The sequence below is a fragment of the Argiope bruennichi genome, chromosome 3 (assembly GCF_947563725.1).
Source record: "Argiope bruennichi chromosome 3, qqArgBrue1.1, whole genome shotgun sequence".
Taxonomy (NCBI): Eukaryota; Metazoa; Arthropoda; class Arachnida; order Araneae; family Araneidae; genus Argiope; species Argiope bruennichi.
In genome coordinates, this window is record NC_079153.1 from 46,828,125 (window position 1) to 46,852,692 (window position 24,568).

The 24,568-nt window shown below is 29.7% G+C and overlaps 1 protein-coding gene across 3 annotated transcripts in view; it reads right to left on the minus strand.

The window, feature by feature from the left end:
- Positions 1-24,568, minus strand: part of LOC129963084 (potassium voltage-gated channel subfamily KQT member 1-like) — a 161,437-nt gene that overhangs the window by 92,401 nt on the left and 44,468 nt on the right. Inside the window, exon 1 of one of the 3 annotated variants that reach the window (XM_056077125.1) lies at positions 1,697-1,848. The exons of 1 other annotated variant lie outside the window; for it this stretch is intronic. In XM_056077125.1, coding sequence (XP_055933100.1) covers positions 1,697-1,704 — 8 coding nt within the window. In that variant the 5' untranslated portion in view covers positions 1,705-1,848. Of the gene's footprint in view, positions 1-1,696; positions 1,849-24,568 lie in introns of those variants that run through there. One more of the 3 variants, XM_056077122.1, reaches the window with a different exon arrangement.

Sequence of the window (24,568 nt, forward strand, 5' to 3'; positions counted from 1 at the left end):
TTTATAGCTAGACACTGAAGAGCATAATTTATTTCACAATTTTTGTATTCTAAAGTCTTTCATTGTCATGGTAGTTTCGATTTCATTTTGTCTCTTGCTATAGAATGCTCAGTTCAAATTTCATGCAATGACAATAAGACAAGGGAGTTTAGAGAAAAAAATCCATACAGCAGTCATAAGACTTTACAGCTGCTAATTGTTCACAGACCGCTTTCACATGACAAGAAAAGAATAAGAGGGGGAAAAAAATTCGGATTCTGTACATCCTCTGTCATCAATCCAAACTCATAAAACAAGTTACGAGATGTCGCTGATGCACCATTCTCTTACAAGATTTTGCAATGGAAATGAATAATGAATGAATTAATATTAGAAAGTACGAAACACATCAATTTTCAAGATTCAAATAAAATAAGTAAAGGAATTTTAATCCATTGGAAAATCGTATAGGTGAGTATTAAATAATTCTGCATTTTAACCCTTTATTTACCGGCGGTAATTTAACCCTTTCTAAGGCCGTGGGAAGTATGCTTCCCACCAAATTTATCAATCTTTGTATGAAATTATGTAGGTTGGCATAAGTTCTGACAAATTTTATTAGAAAGACAGAAACTTAGATGCTTCAGTTCTTTACCTCACACAAAATGATGCGTCTTGGTTTGTCACTTGATTATTAACCATAATTATTCAAATTAAATTGATCTAATAAGCTAAATGAATCCCTTTTCTTATTCTAATTTCAAGCCTAAAAGTATTTTAACATAATATGACTAGAAAAAATGGCCTTTTAAAGGGTTAAAGTACCTTTTAAAGCTTGCTGATACGACTACACAATGACTTTTTTTTAAAAACAATATTTGAAAGAACACAAAGAACGTATTTCCAATAGAAATCAGTGCATCTCAACTAAAAATGATATTAAAAGTCTTTTATAATTAATTTAATTAAGTTTTTTTTCTTCTTGGATTATTACTGTACTTATTAAGTCTGTACCAAAATTTAACTAGTTGTTCAAAAATAAATTTGAAAAAGTGATGGTAAAATAATTCGGTCAATAAAGTGTTAAGCCAATATTTGTTTCCCTTTATAAATTCGTAAGTAATCACTTGTTTGTTGAAAATAAGATGTCCTTTAAATGAAAAAAACTTAATTCCGTGAAAGTAAATTATATTTATGAAATTGAATCAAAAGTTTGTAAGACTTTGTTGTAGCTCATATTATGTATACAGAAGTGAATATTTTCAAGTACATTGCATATAAACATAAAAAAACGAAAGAATATATTTAAATAAAACGCTCAGTACTGTAAAGGGGATATTGGGATTTTTAAAACAAATGGGACTTTTAAGAATTCTTGGTTATAAAATTAGTACAAATTGTATAAATAAGCAGATAAAAGAATGTAAAAATAGTACCAAATTCTAATAGTGATGAAAATACAAATATTTATCAAATATCAAAAAACGCCAAAATGGGGATACTTAAGAAGTTAGGAAAAAAAAAATTCCCCCACCATGTTAAAAAATTTCAAAGCAAAACTCAATACAACAAAAGTCAATAAATAATACCAAGCTTAACCATTTCTCACATAATCAAAACAGTAATAATCCATGATTGAATGCGTCAAAAAAAAAAAAATCAGCAATCCATAGAGTAAAAAACAAATGAATTCGCGCGGAAACTAAAGCATGCTTACACGGGCATGGTTTCTTATTTTCCACCGGCGCTACGCGATGAATAGCTGTCATCCTGCCGTCGGTGTGAAGATGCGAGTGCGGCGGCAACAAGTTGCAGAGAAAACGAGGAGAAAGAGATTAAAAACAAAACTAGACTGACCGGCCGATATCAACGACAGATTTGCTTGTGTAGCGAACGGGATTAACCACGTGACCACACGACGCCAATCGCTCGTGGCATTTACATCTGCTGTCAATACAGCTTTTTAGTGTAGTGTAAAACGGCGAAGTTTGATTCTTAGGGGAAGTAATTGATCCGTATACTTAGCAACCTTGAGTGGTTAATTTATTCATCATCGTTTCGAAACAGATGAGCAGCTGACCTGAAATGTTTGTGAAAGAGTATTAACTATCACCTACGCCGGGAGAAAGCGGAAAAAAGCTATTTATTGCCTCCAATAAAATTGTACACCTCCTGCGCTGTAGCAATAGAAGGCAACTGAGATACAGATATAAGTCTTAACGAGGTGGAGAATAGTCAGCCGAAGGAAATGTTAATACAGTTCATTCTTTAAAAGATTTCAACTTACTTTGGGGTAGGTATTCTTAATGCGTCTTTGTATACCTCAAAAAGATGTCGAAATATTTTAGAAAACTAACTATTGCAGCCATTAAAATATTTTACAAAACTGACTATTGCAGACATCTAAATTATTTAAAAATTGAATATTGAAAGTATCTAAAATATTTTAGAAAATTGAATATTGAAAGTATCTAAAATATTTTAGAAAATTGAATATTGCACCTATCTAAAATATTTTTCATACCAAAAGGCAAGTCAAAAATCATAAAAATCCCAATTTAAAATTGTAGTTTAGAAGTTCCATAAAGCAAATTATATGGAAATATTTTTAAAAATCTCAGGTTTTGTATTAGTCTCAAAATCTATTCAACACAACTACTTTGTGCATACAAAACTGGTGTAAAACTGAATTAATATAATGAAATAATTTATTAAAATAACAGATTAAAAAAGAGCGAAAATTTATCAAAATATTTGTAAATTTCTAAAGAATGAAGAAGTGATGAAAATCAATAAAACAATAATACACAGAATCTTATTTTAAATCTCAAAATTCAGATTAATTTTTTTTATATTTAAAATTTTTTTATCATGAAGCCGGGTAGGTCTTTATATTCCTATCATGTTCAATGATCAGAAAAATTTTCCAAAAGAAATATCATGAGAATCACAGAAATAACTAGACTTCTCAAGAGAAATATACTTACAATTTTTAAGAGCTAATTACTGTGTTGAACAGCCGTTAGATACCCAGAGAGATGAGAACTATTTCGTTCTAACAGATTCTGTATCATCCATTAAACGAAAGTTGCATTGAAAAGGTTTGCTTCAGTAACCAAAAAAATAAGTTTTTGGAAAGAACGAGCTCTTTTCAACGAAGAGATGAATTTATTCTGAGAATGGTAACATAATTTAACAAGATATCTGAGAGTGGATAAAATTTGTCTGTTTTTGGAAGATATTTTATACTCTGAAGCGGTTGGTTTAGGATTTAATAAATAGAAAAAAGATATTCCTGAAAATATCAGCAATTTAACCCTTTAAAGGGCCATTTTCTTCTAATCATATTATGTTAAAATATTTTTAGGCTTGAAATTAGAATAAGAAAAGGGATTCATTTAGCTTATTAGATAAATTTAATTTGATTAATTTGGTTAATAATTAACAAATCAAGACATTTTGTCTGAGATAAAGACCTGAAGCATCTAAGTTTCTGACTTACTAAAAAAATTTGTCAGAACTTAATCCAACCTACATAATTTCATACAAGGATTTATAAATTTGGTGGGAAGCATACTTCCTACGGCCATAGAAAGGGTTAAAGAATATTTTTATCGAAACAAAGAGCGGAAGGAAACTCGAGAGAACAATATAACACCCCTGTTTTACTTAAAATTAACTTTTAAATTATTCAAAAATCAAAGACGATTTTGAAAGAAAATCAGGAATTTCCTTTGTGGAATATTTTTATTTGAAAGTTTGCATGATATAATAGTGATTCAAAAGTCTAGCCATGCATATAAGGATTAGCTGCTATTAATATAATACGACTCCACGTGTAAAAGTTAATTCCACGATATCACAGCAAATTTAAAGACAAATATAAATAATAAAATCTTATTCAAAATACTCAGCTTTCAAAATTCAGCTACAAGACAAATTTAGAACATTAATATGCCAAGGTGTTAGATAAATGATTACTTGCCTTGGTGTTATTTCATTCATGAAAATACTTAAAAGTTTGAATGCAAATAATCTGAGATTTTATAAATAAGATGAAAAATGTGATAAAATGAAGACGTACGTAAGATACAAATTGTTAAGAATATCAGCACATCGTTAATTCTCTATACAGAAAAGTTCATTTCAATGAATTAAATTTTAAAGGGACACCATTGTTTGAAAAGTGATAAGCACATTTACATAGGGTAAAAAGATCGCATTGCATACATTCAATAAATCCCTATCATATATAAAATCAAATTATCATAAAATGTATAAAAAAATCTAAAGATTAAACAGGTACTTATCGTGAGAGTTCGCCACAGTTGGACAGAAATATCTTGAAGACAATCAGGCTAAAAGATGCTTTTGAAAAAATTCTTCCATTTCTCGATGGAAGAATGACGAGATGTTCCTTGTCAACGAAACGGTTACGAAATCGCTCGGACGATAATGATTCTGAAGCAGAACAAAACCAACATATGTCATTTAATAAGGACCCTAAAACTGTTTCGCGCAGAATCGTACGAATATGGGAACTGGAACAGACAGACGAATAGAAAAAAGGAAACAATTTTTATTTATTTAGAAATTAATCTACCGGAACGAAAGAAATAGATGACAGGACAATCATGCTATTCAACGAGTTGCAGAGCCTTAAGTCTTGCACAGTATCAAAAGGTCTGACGCTCTTTATTAAAGAATGGACATAGTTTCCAAGACATACAATTAGGGCAAAAAGGAATCCCGACATCAAAATTTCTCGTGATTTAAATGCGATTCTGCATCTGCTGATTGTATGGAATTTTTGGAATTTTTCAACTAAAGCTTTATGAGTATGAAACAAATGCCTGCAGTAAGTTTTGTGATATTGGAGAGATTAACGATTTTTTCAACTTTTACAGTACAGCAAAGATTTCTACAAACATTCCTTAAGAAATTTATTTAAAGATTCGTGCAGTATTCAAAGATTCCTGTTTGAAATTTTATTAAAGGGAGTAAATTAATGGATATGAATTGTTCTTGATAGCTGGAAGTTTATTAACGTTCGGATTACTTGGAAGTTTATTAACGTTCGGATTACTTGGAAGTTTATTAACGTTCGGATTACTTGGAAGTTTATTAACGTTCGGATTACTTGGAAGTTTATTAACGTTCGGATTACTTGGAAGTTTATTAACGTTCGGATTACTTGGAAGTTTATTAACGTTCGGATTACTTGGAAGTTTATTAACGTTCGGATTACTTGAGTGATTTCTGTACAAGTAGCTAAATGTTAACTATGTTTGAACTTTCATATTCTTCATGGTTTAATGGCTCCCCCAAACTGTTGAGTAAACTGAATGCTGCACCTTACACCCACATTCCCCAAAGAAAAAAAATATATTTGACAAATTAAAAACACTCGTATTTACTGTACAGTTGATCCAAAAACTTCAGTATCATTTGTTTTATTCTATATCCACTTCATGTTAAAAAGGAATATAATAAAAAGCTTAATTTACTTTTCCACCAAGAAATTTCAAAAGTTTTAACCCGAAAAATATTCACAGTTCTACCAAAATTGCAAAAAGCTGGTGACAAAAAGTGGATAGAATTTTAATGAACATTTAAAACATAGAAAATACTTAGAAATTTTGTTCAAATACAAAAAGAAATTTTTACTTCACTATGCATGAGTGCATCGCCCTTGTACAGAAGCCAGTTTTTGGGTACAAGCATTTCTACTAACGGCCACTTTTTTCGTGGTTTTTCTTGTCTCTTTCACTTGTCGAAGTAATCGATGTAAGAGTTCTTGCAACAAACTTATGAAATCTAAAATTTCTAAAAATAGAAGCAAAGATAAATTTTCTTACGAATAACGTTTTTGATCTTTTAATTCTGGAGAATAGATATCTAGTTTTTATTTCTTTCAAATTTATTAGACAGTAATGAAATTTTCCAAGGTCGAAAATTCATTTTTTTTAACAGAATGAAATCTAATGCCACTCAAATCCAAGGTCTTAATGATGTATGCGTGCATGGCCATCTTCTATTTCATTTAAAAATGAAATATTTTCCTCTGAACTTTCTTGTACACTTACTGCTCTTTCTTTTAGGTAGATTCCTAGAGGAAGACTATTTATTGCAATGGTTCTCATGACAAGACTTTAGAAAAATTTCTGTAGATTTTCACCGATCATGGTCCCTAGAACCCAAAACCAATCATCGTTCAAAAGATATATGCATATAGCTCTTTCCCCATATTAAGATAACTGTAGTAGTTTCGTTTGGATTTTAACCGGCTTGAATTATGTCAATAGAAATGTGGAAATTTCGGATAATTCATAGGAGGTGGAACTTTCATTTCGTTATAACTTAATATTGAAGACAGAAAAATAAAATTAGCCAAATTATCATTCCAGTGAGACGAAAAACTTTTGTATTTAAATTCTTTGCAATCTCAGAAGTTAGGGGCTAAAAAGTGCTCTAATTTTGCCTGAAATTAGATTCAAGAAATATTAACTTAGATGAAAATTTACCTTCGAATTCCAGCTTCACGAGAGGAAATTTTTTTTAATAAAAAAAATCCGAGTATGCGTTTTTAATCTCTTTAATAGTCTCATAGGGTTGACAGTTCTATAGTTTGGCTTACTATTTTGATAACACCACATAAAGAATTTCATTTATCTATACAGTGATTTGGAATTATGGTAAACATACGGATTTTTGCAGCATTTCTTATATACTTTGTAGACCTGCATATGTTTGAAAAGATTCAATTTTGTAATCTAGATAATGTTAAAAATTATTCAACTATTTTTTATTGAGTTTGAGTCAGGGTATTAACATATACGAGAATAAATAAATCTGAAGACAGTCAATCAAACGATGGATTTCAATCTTTTGATTGATATCAATCATTTTGATAGCAAAATAGTACGCCAAATTTGATTTATTCAGTTCTTTAAATTTTTTAATTATTGTATTCAATTAAAATTCTTTATACCAACTAAAATTTTAAATCATAATATCAAAAATGATTTCCGATTTTCTGTAAAGTAAGGATTCAAAAATCTTAAGCTCGAAGTCGCTAAGAATTGCAATGTTTTATATTCTTTGTGTAGGTATATTCGATATTAAAAAGAAATGCACAGTTTAGAATAAATTTAAAAATAAACGACCGCCAAGGAATCTCGCCAATTAAAACTCCTCCGCACCAGCTTTGCTTGTTGTGAGAAACAAGGCGTTTCACTATCGTTCTCTGCCTTCAGCAAGGTAAACATGATTATGCAATGTATCTAACAAATTAAATATATGCACGCAATAACCTCACAGAGCATGAAGTGGACTTCCTAATTCGCAATGCGTGACAGAAGGGAAAAAAAGTCACTGATCTGTAATCGCCGTGGCAGGTGAAAGCAGTACAAGCATTTGTAAATCTCGGATGGAATCATTTTGACTCATTCTTTAATGAATTTATTATTTTCATGGGCATGTGATGGAAGGTAAAAATAACGATTGCTAAATAATAAAAGGAATTTGGTTTTTATAAAATTAAGGTATTTATCACTCTCAATTCAATTAGTTGTGAATTAGTTCAATTGTATCAATTAGTTGTGAATGTTGTAAATAAATTTCTACTTTTTAAAATTTTCTTTTGTATAATTTTCAAGAATGCGTTTTATTGCTGCAAGTGAATTCGAATCGATTTCATTTTTTAAAAATATTTATTTTTATTAAAATTTTGAATCTAAAAATTATTAAACATAATTTATTAAAATTTAATATTTTTTGTTAATATTTTTAAAAAATTTCATAATTTTAATTGATTTAATTTGTTTTACGAGTATAAAAAATAGGACGTAAAATTTTACTTTACTGATGTGATAGTGCTTTGGAATTCTCCACACTCATGTGTTAAAATGAAAATATTTTCAGAGATTAACATTTAATAGTTTAATTAAATTCTAATACTTCTTCGTTGAACTAAATTTGTGAAAGATTTTATTGTATTTATAAAAATGAATTACAGGTTAAAAAGAAAATAATTGAACTAAAGAAATGTTATTTTTGCGTACTACTCAAAGTTAGATTTAAAAAATTGTTTTTATTAAATTTATTCCCACATCTTTGTTTCATATGTTTAATGTAGCCTGCCTTTAAATTAAGTATCTAACTATATTTTTTGTAAAGGATGTTTCTTTAATCCAACTGGTATAAAAAATTTTGGGATATTAAATATAATTTTTCTTCAGACAATAAACGAGCATTTATATAGAATGCATATATTCGAGATTTTATATATATATTTAATTTCAAGAAGTCAGAAAAGTGCTTTGAAGTTTCTGAATACTTTTAAGATGTTTCGAATAGGAATTTGAAGGAGTCCCCCTGAAGGATAATGACTAAGAAATGCCTTTTGATTTATGACTTTTCATCTATTGAGGTAACGAATGTTTGGTCATTTTAATTAGATTTATGCTTCATTTGAAAGTTAGGTGAGGGCTGTTTTGGAGGAAGGGGATGTTTCATAATTTTAATCCTTATTCGGATAACGAGGACGATGTCAGAGCCAGTCTTCAAAAATTCCACAACACATTAGAAGAAAATTTTGTGACTCAGATACACAGTCCAGTCATATTAATGTGACCACCGCCTACTTTTGACGTCAACGTTAATAACCATTCGCAGAAGGCACTTGCTATCAGCAAATTTGGTGGAAATATAAAGTGTGTTCGGAAAACATTTCAATTCTTGCAATCATAAGAAACGGAGCGATTTATCCGACATCCAAAAGGGCATAATCGTTGACGTTCGGGCCAAGGGTGGACGATTTCCGAAACGACTAATTTTGTGAACTGTTCGCGGGCCGCCGTGGTAAAAGTATACCGTGCATGGCAAACTGGCTCTATCCACAATCAGCGACATGGAAAATGCGGTGAACCACGGGCCATAGATTGCAGAAGTGAACGACGGCTGCGGAGGTTCGTTCGAGCGAATAGACGTGCAATAGCTGAGCAACTGACCCCCCCCCCCCCAGATGAATGAAGAGGCTACCAACAGTGTCTCCACAACGACGGTTCAGCGAACGTTGCTGCCTATGGGCTTCCGCAACAGACGCCTGGCGAGGGATCAAAATTATAGCTAATAGCAAAATTATAGCACCTAAGCTGACAGTTGTTCATCTGCGACAAAGGCTGTAATTGGCAAACCAGTACTGCAACTGGACATCCACTGAGTGGAGATAGGTGGCTTTTTCCAATGAATCACGTTTTGTGCTCCATCGGATAAATGGACATTGGCGTATAAGGTGTGGAATATCTGACAGCAAACACTCTGCAGCAATTATCGGAAGGGTCCAAGCTGGAGGAGGAGGAATTATGGTCTGTGGAATATTTTGGTGGCTTTCTCTGGGTGTACTCTCATTGTGGAAGGCACGATGGATCAACACAAATGTGCATCTAACCTTGCGGACCATGTTCACCCCTACATGCGAATTATTTTTTCTCAAGATATTGGCATCTACCAGCAGGACAATGCGACTTGTAATAAAGCTCGTAATGAACGTGCGGGGTTCGAAGAGCACCATGATGAGTTTACTGTACTCCTTTGGCTAACAAATTCCCCGGAATTGAACCCAATCGAGAATGTGTAGGATCACCTCGATCGGGTTGATTGCACCATGGATCCTCGCCCTGCTAACCTATCATAGCTGGCTACCTCAATGGAGTTGGTATGGTTCAATATCCCAGTGAACAAATTAATGTGACTGGACCATGTATAACGGGTTCCAATCTGGTTTCCACGATGAATCTTTAGTGGAATCGATTTTGACTCCTATCTCAAGTGCGAGGTTCAAATTTGGTTTCCAGGTCAACGTAATAATTATAATGTACTAAGTTTGTCATATGCTGGCATATGAAATTCTGAAAACATATATCCATTCTTTCGTAAAACTAATATAAAGTATGCTACTAAATGAATCGCCCTTTAAAAAAAAAAAAAAGAAGAAAATTCTCTTTTGAAAATTTTGCACCAGAAGGGAAAAAAAAAACCGCTTTTGGACCATAGTATTTTTAGAAAGTTAAATAATTTTCTTTTATTAAAGGCAATGACCTTGTAGAACTATTTACATAATTATTTACGATTCTACACGATACTCATTAAAAATATTTTCTATAAGGGAATAATTCATTTTCAAAATAGAATGTGGTTTTGTGAAAGATTGAGCTCATGTTGCAAGTTGCTGTAGATATAGGGTCGGCTATCGCAATTCCCAAATTCTTCATTGAGGAAATGGAATTCATAACAGTGGATCACTGAAAATAATTCTACTTGAAATCTTTTCTTTCTTGAAAAAAAAAAAGATTACAAAAATTTTAAATGAAGGAACAAAAGGGTGAAAAGCCTATAAAGAAGTTTGACCATCGATTTTTAAGATAAATTACATCTAAATTTGAGATATTTCTTTGATTTGTATAAGACTATCAAATTTAGGTAATCAGCACATGCATAATAATGCGAGCCACGTGCTAGGAAAAGATAATTAGAAAACGAAGAAAGTAAAGAGATACATTTAGAAGAGCTTTTAATGAATGAAATATGTAACATTTTCATATGGAATAAATGAATTGATACTGAAAGGCTGCAAAACTGTTAGAAATCGAATTGCAGAAAAACTTTTTTTCAAAATAAGGAATTCGAACAACCTTAAAAATGTGAAAGTTTGTTTTAACTGAAGGTTTTCTAATTAAAAGCTAAATGAAAACAATCCTTGAATTAAATGGAACATTTGCGTTTATCATATTATAAGTGTGTAATATATTGTTGAAAGAATACACTTTTAAAAGATAGGTTTTGTTATACCTTAAGGTATTACAAAGCCAACTCTCAGTCATATCGCTATTCTTTTCCATAAAATTAGCCTCGGAACTATTGAAAACATCTAGTAGTAGTTTTATGCAAAATTATTAAATATTTAGACGAATGAAATTACAAAAGCACACTATGACGCACTGCACGGCTATTTGAATATTTTTAAGGTTATTAAAACAGCGCAGTGTCTTGGTAGAAAAATCTTACCCGATTTCGCATTTTATCTCTTCACAAACACTTTACCATTGCATTTGTTTAAACACCTTAACTATGTTAGTTCAGATGTATTACAAGAATTTTTGAATATGTTATCACTTACGAGTTATGCATTTTTCAATTGTAGGTTAGATATGCGCGGCCTTTTCAAATTGGCATGATTGTTACGAAATTTTTATTGGTATGATTCTGAAAATTAAAATTTCCATGAATTTATATTGATTAAGAATATCCGATTTTGCAAATTTTTTATAAATGTGAATCAGGATTAAAAAAAAAAAATAAGCCTTTTTTTTATGGTTGGTTGTTTTAGTTTTTTCTGGCGTAAAAGCCATATTTGGCCATGCTGCGCCAAGCAAATGGTAAGAAAATATTTTTTAATGAAAAGTATACCTAAAGAGTCAAATGATTTAAATGAATCAATATTAATTTAGATAGATTTTGAAACTATTATTGCTTATCATATTGTGCATATTCAATAGATAATTAAGAAAAATATGCTACTATGAAATCTGATCAAATGGCGATCACCGGGCCTATCAAATTAAAAGTATTAAAAATATCTCTTAATAAGCCTGTACATTACGAAGTATTCTTTTGTTCCCATTTAATTCCGCAATTTATATTGAAAGAATGCATGAATGCAATTATTTGCTTCAACAGGAGAAGCAAAAAGGTTTCTTTTTCTTACTTCTTAGCATATGAAGTATACAACGAGAAATACTGTAATTGCCAAAAATGTTTTGACTTCTAGAATAATAAATTTCCACATTTCAGATCGGCCTCGATTCAGAGAATGATTTTTGAAACTGGACCTCTGAACTCATCTCCAAACAATAATTGTTTAAATAAATATTTAAAAAAAATATACCACGTTTTTAAAACAGACTAAAAAGTTTAAAACATTTTCCAGCCCATATAAATTTATAACACATTATAGACTCCTTAACCCATACAGATTGTCACAAAAATTTGTGACTGCGAATTTTAAAAATTAGTTTTAAATCAATTGTATCATTTCCATCAAACAAAAAGACAAAGAAGCGAATTAATATGACGCTTCCATCTATTTCTGAGCTATGTTTAAAGCGTTTAGTTCAGCGAAAAGTTAGCTTAAAATCAAGTGCAAAATTTGTATCAAGTAGACAAGAAAGCGAGTTAATAAAAATGTGTTAAAATGCCTTGATGTAAAAAGATTAAATTTGGTATATAGTCTTTACATGAAATTTATAGATTTTTATCACAGGACAAAATCAGATGAAGAAAAACATCTTTGTCTACATGCGTCTGAACAGTATAACATACAGAAAACCGCCATAGGATAGAATTTAGTATACAATTTAATCATTAAAACTGACCTTATATAAAATTACGGACCAAATCCGTCAAAGGAGAACATGTCTTGACATTTACATTTGTATGTATATGGAAGCGAATACTAAAAAAAACGCAACGACTTAAACAAAATTTTGTATTTCTTTCCAACATATTAGATTGCGTCGAAGTTAACTCCAGTCGGTTAAAGTAAGTCCAAAATGCATACTATTTTCGTTATATTACGATGCACGAAACGCGTTCCATTACATCAGTACATGCGGAAGTCCGGGATTGGTCACACTCACGCTTACGGACTGCTGTGGCCTTCGAGGGTTTGTCACCTTCCTTCATATTCTAATTCCGCTATACGTTCGGAGTATGCAGAGAAGGATAATTTATGTGTACTGGGAAGTCGAATCCAGTTTATGAACATTTTTTTCTGTTTTAATATTTTAAACAACAGTGTAAACTTAATCATAAACATAATGTGTGAAAATTGGTATTTAGGATTACAAAAAAGTTTATATATTTTACCCATTAACTTAATTGAAACACCAATATAAAACAGAAGTCTGTTTACATTCACCTTTCAATTCCATCACGGCATGTACTACAGTGTATTGATTTCTTTAAATGTTTATTTTTCTTGTATTTTACTAGATATTTATTCCATAAGGCAAAAACTAATTAAACTGTTTGTCACAATAGATCACAAATGTTTTTACGTATTTGGATGCATCATTTATTCTATTTCAGTTATTGCCAAATTTCCTATTAGGAGGTCAATCATCTATATCTATACTTATAATAAAGCTCAATGTGTGTGTGTGTGTGTGTGTGTGTGTGTGTGTGTGTGTGTGTTGGCGCTCTACAGGCCAGACCGTTTGACATACAGCTACCAAATTTGGTACATGTATACCTTGGAGGTTGGGAATGTGCACCTGGGGTTTCTTTTTTCGAATTTTTAATTAGAATTTTAATTATTAATTAAAAACTAACTTTCCCGCCAAAAAAATCTTCCATTTTCCCCACCGCCAACTTTTCCGCCAAAAAAATCTTCCATTATCCCCAGCGCCAAACGAGAAAGGCTTCAGTTTTTTTTCTCCCAACAGTAATGAGGCTAGGGTTAAAATTTTTCGGCGGATTATTTCAATCGGTTATGTTTATTTTCTTAATGTTTGATGCATTTAAAATTAAACATTGTTAATGAATCGATCTTTCAGATTCATTCTGAAGTACTTTTGAATTAAAATAAAACAGAATAAAGGAAATTAAAAATTTCTAATCCGCATAGCGTTACCCCAACTGGCGTAGAAAAAATCACGTATTTGCGTTACGTAACCGGCGAAGAAAATTCACGCATGCGCATTCTGTTCTGATTGTTGCCATGACAACGTTATCAATGGATGATTTGAATTATTTTTGGGTTAGTTGCATGCTTTTGTAAGTAAATTGTATTTATGTTAGTTATATATTTTTTGTATATGCTTATAGTTTTAAGTACATCGTTTTTTAAGTAGTTTTTTTAAAACCTGTTTTCAAACGTTTATTTTAAACGATTCGTTTTATTTTCTTAGTGTTTGATGCATTTAAATTTAAACATTGTTAATGAATCGATCTGCTCATAATGAATCTAAGAAAATTTTGTTGACCAACTATTGAGATATTGCATAAATTAAAAAAGATATTCTTTAGTGCCCATAAAGTTTAAACGCTGAGTGACTATTTTCAGTAATCAGATTATAAAAAAATGCTTTGTTTCAGTAAAAAATATTTATATTAATTGAAGATAAATTCTTTCCACTTTAATTTAAAGCATAAATTCTACGGGTGCTAACAGAAAACGAGAGAGATACATATTACGTTATGACTGAAGGCCTTTATAATATTATGAATGAATTATATGATAATCAAAATTTGAAGTTTTAAAATATTTTGATGAAGAAGCTATTAAAGTAGAAATTGCATAAAATATTTAATTATTAAAATTTTAACGAACATTAAGATTGGCGAACCGGCTGGTCGCCAAAGGCGGCTAGTTCTAAATAAAGAAAAGGGATTAGTAGAGTGGTTATGTTTTCTCATATGGAAGTCGCTTTAGATAAGCTTGCGCATGAAACTACTTAAAACTGTTACATAGATTGAATTTCTGAACAGCCAAATATTCATGGGCTATCGAGTATAAAGCAATAAGAGAAATGGTCCAAATTTGTAACATAATTTAATGCTCATGGAGACGATTCCTTATCAAATGTGTTTAAATGAGCTTTAATAAATTTTTTGATTGATTTTAGATTCAATTCTAATTTTCGTACTTAAGATTATTCTATAATTTTAAAACAGAATTAGTGAATACTATTATTTTCACTTTGATTTGCATTTTATTGATGCGCACATAGTTAGATATTGCATTGTAAGCGCATGGATATCGTCGTTGTACCGGACTGGCTAAGTAGCATATGGATACTTGTCCGATATCGGAAACATCCTACTTAAAGTATTGGGAAAAAAATTGAATTTTACGCATGGTATCAGATGGAATATGGCCTCAAGAAATATACAAAAAAAATGACATGGGAAAGATATTTCAAGCTTATCATGGATTCTTATATGAAACGCGGGGACAACTTCAAAATTGGTACAGCTTAGGGTTTATACAAAAACCGACTTTTTAAAAACCCGGTTTTCGAATTCGACATTTCCAAAAAAACCGGTTTTAGCCGATTTTCGAATTTTTGTAAAAAAAAATTGAATAGGGAAAAATAAAATATTTTTCCCTATTTTTATTTTAATTTATATAAAATAAAATAAATATAATTTCCCTAATAAATATTTCCCTAATAAATAAAATAAAATAAAATTTCTATAATAAATATTATCCCTATTTTTATTTTATTTTAATTTATATAAAATAACAAAAAACGAAATCAATATCAAAGCCAAAATATAAAAAACAAAATTAAAGATTACATATACCTATTACTTACATAAAATAACGAAAACTCAAACAAATATTTCAAATAATATTTATATTATTTTCACTAATTTTAATTTCTTCTAAGAAAATAGGATTTTTAAAGGCATGAAATATCCACTGAACGGTAGCTAAGTCTCGTTCTTATTTTGGGCACAATATTTCCTGAAATTGAAAATACTCGTTCACTAGTTACTGAGTTTGGCATCAAATTACAAATCTAAGTTTTTTGTTCTTTTATTCGTTTGTTCAAATAATGAAAATTCAGCTTTCAGTGTCTTTGGTAAGTTTTTCTTCAGGGTCTTCAAGAAACTAAACAATTATATTATTTCCAACAATTATTTTATGAACTGATTTCAAATGATTATGTAGATTGCTCGTAGATGATCTTTTGTAGCTCAACATTTTATTACAATGAATTCAGATTGTCTATCCCGAACTTTTTGAAACTATCCCAAACTTCCGACTTACTCATTTTTATCTAAAAATGAAATTAAAGTTATTGAATAAATATTTTTGACGTTTACTTTACAATTTTATTATTTCAACTATTAATATTAATGCAATTTAAAATAATCTAATCTACACATTTTCTAGGAATTAAAAAAAAAACACTTCTTAATCTAATTACGATGCTTGTTAAAGACATAATTTATGTTAAAACATTGCGAAAGAAAATATGGAATATTTTAACACCCTGTGTTTTATTTAAAATTCCATTAAACAGAAGCCAGAACTTCTTATTTTACACTAATTTTTGATAGAAGAAATTTATATAATAAAATTTAAATTTTAAAAGGGAAAATAAAAAATATAAACATAAAAATTAAGCATACGTGACGTTATTTTTACCAAATATAACAACTTTATACTTTTGTTCCCAGTTTTCACGTTCACAATATTAAGCAAACCTGTCGTGACTCGAGACGGATCGGATTCTGAGAACACAGACAATTCCATTTCATTAAGGGGTGAGACACAGAATGAAGAGCACATTTGATCTTGGATTTCTCGCATTAGATACTTTTTTAGTTCTATTTTTTTCTCGTGTATGTGAGTGTTATGTCATTTCTGACAGCATTTTATTTTAACTGAATATTTCGTATTGATATGGCTAGTTCAAGTGGTGTAAAAAAGCTTTCAGGAGTGGTACGAAGAAATTTTATATGATATCATTAAATACTGTGATCAAGAAGCAGAAAACGGGGAATTATTTATTCCTTTCACATGTTCTTCGAAACGAGCCAGTCAAATTGCTGACGTTTCTATTAGCACCGACTTCATACCGATAGACAAAACATCCGATGAGAAGCAAGAGATGAACTTTATCAAACTTTTGTTTCACCTAGAAAAAAATAGTGAAAAGGGATGTTCATGAAAAACATGAATTGACGAATTCGAGGCGGAACTGTGCAGTATACAAGCACTGGCCAACGCAACTTGCAACATTGAAAAAAATATGTTTGCTGCCCGTTGCATAGAATGAATAGCAAATCAAATAAGTTCAAAATTAATTTTTACATAATATGAATTTTTAAAACCGGTTTTCTTAATTTAAAAACCGGTTTTCGAATGTGACAAATTTACTTCAAAAAACCGGTTTTTTAAAACCGGGTTTGAAAACCGTCAAATCCTAGTACAGCTTCAAGATATAGGAAGAAAATCTGTACCTTTATCATTAAAATTTGATGATATATCTTTTGTGCTGCCATTCTGTTTGTCCTTTTCTCGGATTTATATATTTTATACCAGTATTAGTAAAGTTAGGCAAAGAATATAATGATATTATCTATGACTTTCTTTTAATCAGTTCTTGAAAGCATTTACTGGAAGTGAAATTTTTATGCTTCAAAGCAGTTAGTCAAGAGGTTCATAAAGAACGGAACTTATAAAGGTCTTTGTCGAAGGATTTTTTTAGCACATTGGGCTTATTAAAGAAGTTTTGTATGAGTAGAAGAAAACGTGACATTGTTGTTACCCAACAATGGTTGATATATTCTTAAACCTTTAGCCTGGTCTTGTAACATTTACTGTATCTTATACTCACAATCCTTTATTCCGAATTTGACCTTTGATTATTGTCTCAAGGAGTCATGTTTATGTATCGAATGAGAATGAGAGAGCATATTTAAGCGAGTATATAAGAAAAGCCCTTTTGATTAGTACAAAGGAAATGGACGCCTGCAATTTTCAAGAGATATGTTAACGGTCTACCAAATGGTTTTTAAAGTCTAGATTCATAAACTGGCACTCATAAATTTCAGTGTTTATTGTGTTTATATTTGTATAATTTTTTTCGTTTGAGAAATTATTTACTAACATTTCAATGGAAGCATCTCAACTCATTTTGAAATTAAGTTTTTATAAATTTATAATAATGCATACGTTTACAAACATTAATTTATGAGCACAATGAATACTATAGAATGAAGGAATTTTGTTGTGAAATAATTCACAAAGCGTTATTTAACGAATACATAAGAGTTTAATATATAAGCGTATATACTGATAACGAAGAGCAATTCAGTTTTTAATAAATTAGAAGTGTGATTACAGAATAAATTTTTATAGATAATTGCAGAATTTATACAAAATATACTACTCAAAAGATGTTCAGTCGTCGAGGAACATGTATAGAATCTACCTATAGACTTGCACTAAGGGCCCCACCGGATTTTTAAAACTATTTTAACCCTGAGAGTCTGGACTCGCCTCATTCGACAAAGCATTGATACGGGTGTTTCAAGGCACATAATTGAAATTTGAAGGAGGGGAAGTAATTCGGGACTAGCTACTTAAATGAAAGGGGTGTTTCTATTCTGTTTTCGAGCAAGGATAAATCATCCCATGTTTTGAAGCATTTGAATTCTACTAATCGGACTCACAGTATTAAAGGACAAATTTTACTATCCCAAAAGAACTATAAAAAAACCTATGTATATCGTTTTATCGTATTTCAATACAGTTCTGTTTGAGCTATTTTGAAATAATTAACTATATTCCTTTAAAAATACAGTCTTCAAATCTTATGGTAACTAAGAAAATTTATGATTCAAAATTCAAATAATAAATACAGAAAAAAATAAATACAGAAAATCATTCTAGATTCAATAATCTAGGAGTCACTTGCGCCAGTCTTAGTTAGCGAGTTTGTTTAGTAATGGCGGATTTAGACATTTTGAAGTCCGAGGCAATACACATTAGGACCTTTTTTAAAAGTAAATTTAGTTAAACATATAACCCCATTTTTAATTTAATCATTATTAATCTATAATTTTGTATTTTATTAACTTTAGAAAAATGCATATTTAATAATTCACTTATCATGGTTCATATTTGCAAGGCATCCACGTTTTTATTCAATGCTGCTTAAGAAGAACTTCAATTATTTATAAATATTGTAATTGCTAATTGAACTTAACAAAAAGTTAAGAATCTATCAATTTGCACTAAAAAGGCTACTAATAACGTAATATTTTATAATTATAATTTTTATTTTTTTAAATTAATGAATTAGAACTAACATCTTTTAAACGGATATCTTTGGCCTCTTTTTAATCTAACATTCCTAGGCAGCTGTCTAGACGGCCTAATCGAAAACTGCTACTGGATAGTAAATCCAGTAGCAATAATACATGTAGAAATTTTCATATACCATCTCAGGCCACGCCTAAACACATTTTCATAGTTAACTCACACTAATTGGTTAATATAAGAATTTCTATATAGTTATACCATATCTATACGGAAATGAAAAATGAGTTCAAGAAAACAAGTATGAGCAGGTACCCTTTCATGTAAAAAATGAGTTACTAGTTTGATCATAATATTCAAACATTGTTTGTAACTCAAAAACAATGCAAAACATACCTCAAAGGTTCATGTCCTAAAACTTTAAAAAAAAAAAGAAAAAACAGTGAATAGCTTGTTTGCTCCGAATTAGGGGCGACAGGGATATGGATAATCGTCACCGGCGCACCATCACGGCACCAGACAGAATTAAAAATGTTGATTAGTCTTTCATTGTGCTAAAGAGTTTCATAAAAAGTTGCTTCAGGGTTAGAGTGTACATCTCTACAAATTTCTCACAGCAGGATTCTGGGTAATTCTTTTTTTTCATGGGGAAAATGATTACGTGCAAGACTTTTCATCACTTTTATATCCTGATTTAAGAGGCTAAGTGCCTTACAGCGAGATTGTAAATAAGCAAGCTTGAAAGCAATTTATAGTTCATTTGTTATGAAAATCTCGTAAGTTTCATGCTTGTAAAACTCAAGTACAACTTTTATGCAGGAAACTGTACAACATTAGCGTTATTTTTTGTTATATGCAGTAACTAATGTTTCCCTAAGTGCCATAGCTAAGCAAATAATATTTCTAAATTTATGCTCAATATTTACAATGGAAAACTAATACAAGAGCTAAAAATAATTTATTGCATGTCAGAAATTAATCGTCAAAGATTGCAGGTTAATATGCGTTTATGTAATGAATGTTCGCTAATATCATTATAGCTAATATATACAAGTATCAAATATTTTAATTTTCCTAAACAAGAATAAATTTATCATTAAAATATTATTATTAATAAAAATAATGCATAATTCTTATTAATAATAATGCATTATTCTAACTATTTAAAAACGAACAATTCTAATTATTGATGTATCATTAGCAATTCTAATTATTAATGTATCATTAACAATTCTAATTATTAATGTATAATTAACGATTCTAATTATTAATGTATAATTAACAATTCTAATTATTAATATATAATTAACAATTCTAATTATTAATATATAATTAACAATCTGAATTATTAATTAGAATTGCTCATTAGTAAAACAAGAATAAATGAATTAAATCAGTTATAATAATATAAATACTAGATTTAAATATTCGTCAACGGCTGAAGAATGTACATTAAAAGCAAGCAAAAGAAAAAAATGTTTAAAAAATGTTTGCTTAAAATTTTATACCAAATATATTTAAAAAGTATAAGAGCTAAAAATAGGATTGTATGTAATAAAAGGTCTAATTTTTTCAGTTTGACGTTAAACAATTGATTCTAAACTGAATAAAATGAGCCTTGAAACCTGCGACACCCCTATAAACGGCCCCAGATGATTTGGCGTTGAAAATAGTTCAGAACTGAAACCCAACAATTTCGTCTGTCCTTCTGTGGGCCTCATGCATCTTGAATGACGCAAAGGGTCATCGAAATAGCCGAGGGCATGGCGGAGGACTAATTAATAAATTACATAGAATGAAGTGACATTCTAGAAAGTCTTAAATAACTAAGCAGCGATTAATCGTTAAAATTCCAGGCATTTCTCATAAAACAAGGGTTTTTTTTTATAGAAAGAAAATTTCTTTTAAGAATTTCATGAATTTGCTTCAATTAATTTGCGAATAAAAATTACGTTTATATTAAGTCCAAAATAAAACAATTCGGATATAATATCCAATCTTGAAAATTCCGATAAGAGATATACGAGTAGTTTCACAAAACCATTATTATAATGTACCGTGCAAAAATAAACGCTTCAAATTTAAAATTATTAACTTTAAACATGCACATAAGACATGTATATAAGGAGCCCAACAAGGAGTTCCGAATCTAATGCAAAATATTTCATTATAATGTTTTAAACTTAATTCATCCATCTTTATTTTTAAAATTCACTTTGCAGTGGCAATTTACACTCAAAAAATGTAATATCGTCTCAATTTGTGTGCGTTTATAAGCAGGAATGAAATAAAAAGTATCGTTATTATTTAAAATTAAAAGGCATTACAAGGTAAATTTTTGAATTTTGAAGTATATAGAAATAATTTTTGAAAGGTAATATCCTCCAAAGCTGTTGAACAAAAATGTTAAAATTTTTATTGATTTAATTAAAAATAAGAATTTCGAATGCCTTTTTTTTTGAGAAATTTCTACTAGGAAAAAAAATACATAACACTTTTCGTAGCTCTAGATCTGTTTACTCTATAGAGCCTTTTGAACGAATTTCATATTATACATATCGTATTAAGCATTTTACTGGTCGATTACAATATATAAATATATTAAAATAAATGGTCAATTTCGTTTGTAATCCAAGTTTAATCCATGAACATCGAGTTATTTACAAGAAAAATAATAAAATACAAAATTGCCGATAACAAACAGGCTATTTTGCCAGATTAATCGACTCATCTATCTGATCTTGAAACAGAATTGTTTGATGTCGCATCCAAATACAATGACAGTTGACCAGGAATAACCTTGACTTATTTTGAACGAAACAAAGCAATAAAATGATGGGCGGGTGGGCTATTTATTGAACGAATAGCTTACTTCATTGTTTCCACCTAAATGGTGTAATTGTGGCAATTTCGCAATACGAAAACCTGTTATTCCATGAATTGCATAGAAGAATTCATTTAAATGATCTACAATGATTTTCTAATGACATCTACATGTTTTTGGTATCCAAGGATGATTTCTAGGAAATATATCTGCTAATTAACGTTTCCGCTCCAAGTTAATTAGAATATTAATATTCACTTCATTTGTGCTTGAATCAATCTTCTCTTTAAATAAGGAATCTAAAGTTTATTTATAACTCCAAATATAATTCTTTGAAGAGCATTTACAAATAAGAACAGCAAACATTACGTAAATATGAGATCAATTCAAATGTTTGAAATTAATTTCAAGTCATTAAATAATTACCTAAGCTGAATTTATTAGTAATATTTAGTATTTTTCTTTCTCTGCGAGTGCAAACTACGACTCCAAAGTTATAACAAAAAGATTAAACCAATAAAATAGGCATCCAAATCTAATATTCTTATCTCTATCCGAGAGTAAGATAAGGATTCGTATCTAACGCAGATAAATGCTAAGAAAGGCATATCTTTTCTGCTACTAATTTAAATAAAAATCTGAAATTACATTTGATATATAAGAAAATTTTACAAACGAAATACTTTTGTTACTATATATTTTGCACTAGAATATTTGGCACAAGTTGTACAACATACATTCCGATTTTCAACGAATGTATGATTAGATTAAATGTGGTTATTTCCTGGTGATCCTAAGATCCTTTTCAAGGATATTCTGAACCGAAAAAATAAATGGTTCATTTATTGTGTCTATGCATTAATTCCACACATTCCATTTTAAAAGCTAGTAAAATAGTGAGTAAAAGTATAATAGTAAATTCAGATTTCATTAAAAATTCCGATCTTTTTAAAAAACAAATAAATTTGAGCGAGGTCTTTCAACGATGAAGGTATGAACAATATAACCGAAAATAATTTATGTTTACAACTTTCGGTTATAACGAATGTATGAACAATATAATCAAAAGTAATAAAATACCTTAAATAAAAATTAAAATCAGACTACTACAAAGGAATAATGTAAGCGCAGTTTTTAAAAATGTAAAATTCACATGTGTTATATGTTTACAAATCTTGAAATATACTTGTTATATGTTAACCTGAAAACGTAAAGGATTATGCAAAATTACAAAACAGTTTTCATTTAACCTATTCTTTTGGAATTTGTAGTGATTGGATTTTGAAGCGTTAAGAAAATAAACGTTCATAGATGGCGCTAGGCAACTAGCACGAGTGTAATTCAAAGAGTGATGTCATTCGAGTGTTGGCTCTTGGTGGAGAAGGAGTTACTGAGCAGAGTAACTCGAACGAATCTGAAATAAATCTGTTAAGTTTTCTATTTGCCTAATTTTTTTCAAAGCACTCACGAACCAGCCACGACAGAATTATTTAAAGAATGCAATCTTCAGATCCATATTGAAGTGATCTAAATATTTACTAAATAAAACGTGCTGCACACCACACACAAATGAAAACTTGCATTAGAAAAATTATTTTTCTAATGTAAGTTCCGTAAGAACTGTACTGTAACGATTAAAGCAGAATGTATATTAATAAAAAATAATGGTATTTAGAAAAAACAGAATTTACAACTTTTATCCTAAGCGGAACAATGATATATTTGCAATATTATCCGTTTTATTTTCAATGATTTTACAAAATAAAACGACAAATTATGATTACATGGCAAAACAAACATCAAATTATTAATACAATTTATTAAATTTGAACGGGAGGAATGTTTCGCTTTCATAGATTTGCATAATTTTCATTAAATAATTAGCGAAAGTGCAGCTCAGAATTAAACTTTCGTAAATAAAAACTTTGCTCTAAAACAATCTCAATAAGATATTACTAACGAAATGTGCTTCAAATTGAAATAAGTTGGAAATTTCTGTGGAACTGGAAAAAGACATGAGAAAAATAAATTGAAAGAAAAATTCTTAGTAAGTGTAAAATAAAAATACCTCCATGGTTTCAAAAGCAAATTTAAATCAGAATTTCAAAGGGCAAGAGTCGAAGAATGGAAGTTAATTAGAATTGAAGTTAATTAGAATTGAAGAATTGAAGTTAGAAATTCATTAAAAATGAGAATTTTTAACGTTATTCTTACCATTCTTTACGATATTTCTTCATTCTTATATCCACATGACATTGAACGCTTTTTACTTGCTACATGATTAGCGTGATTACTAGGAGCTTTTAGAATTTGCGCCCTCATTTTGTTTTGAAAGCGATAAACTATCTCTGATAACGTAAATCCACCAGCTTTAAATATATATAGAAGGGAAAGTTTTGAAACAGCAGGCAGTTAGTTTAGGACGGGCTTAGAACATGACAAACCAAACGCTGTAATCGTCTTTGGAAGTTTTACAGACAAAGACGTCTTCAAACCACAAACTTTGTTTTTTTTTGTTTAATAAGTCGTTCAATAATTCTTGCTTAGAAGCAGATCTATTTCACGATGTTTGAAATTTAAAGCCTTTATAAATTTTATACTTTAACATAACTTTGAAAATCAGCGATTTTACTTTTTCGGAGATAATTAAGGAAATATCATACATAAACAGCGTTTTGTTTTTAGTTCTGTAGTTATAGCCAAATTAAAAGAATATATAGCTATATATAGTTATAGCCAAATTAAAAGAATATATAGCTATACATAGTTATAGCCAAATTAAAAGAATATATAGCTATATATAGTTATAGCCAAATTAAAAGAATATATAGCTATATATAGTTATAGCCAAATTAAAAGAATATATAGCTATATATAGTCATAGCCAATTTTGGATTTCTTTCTTATCATTTGGGTCCAAAATT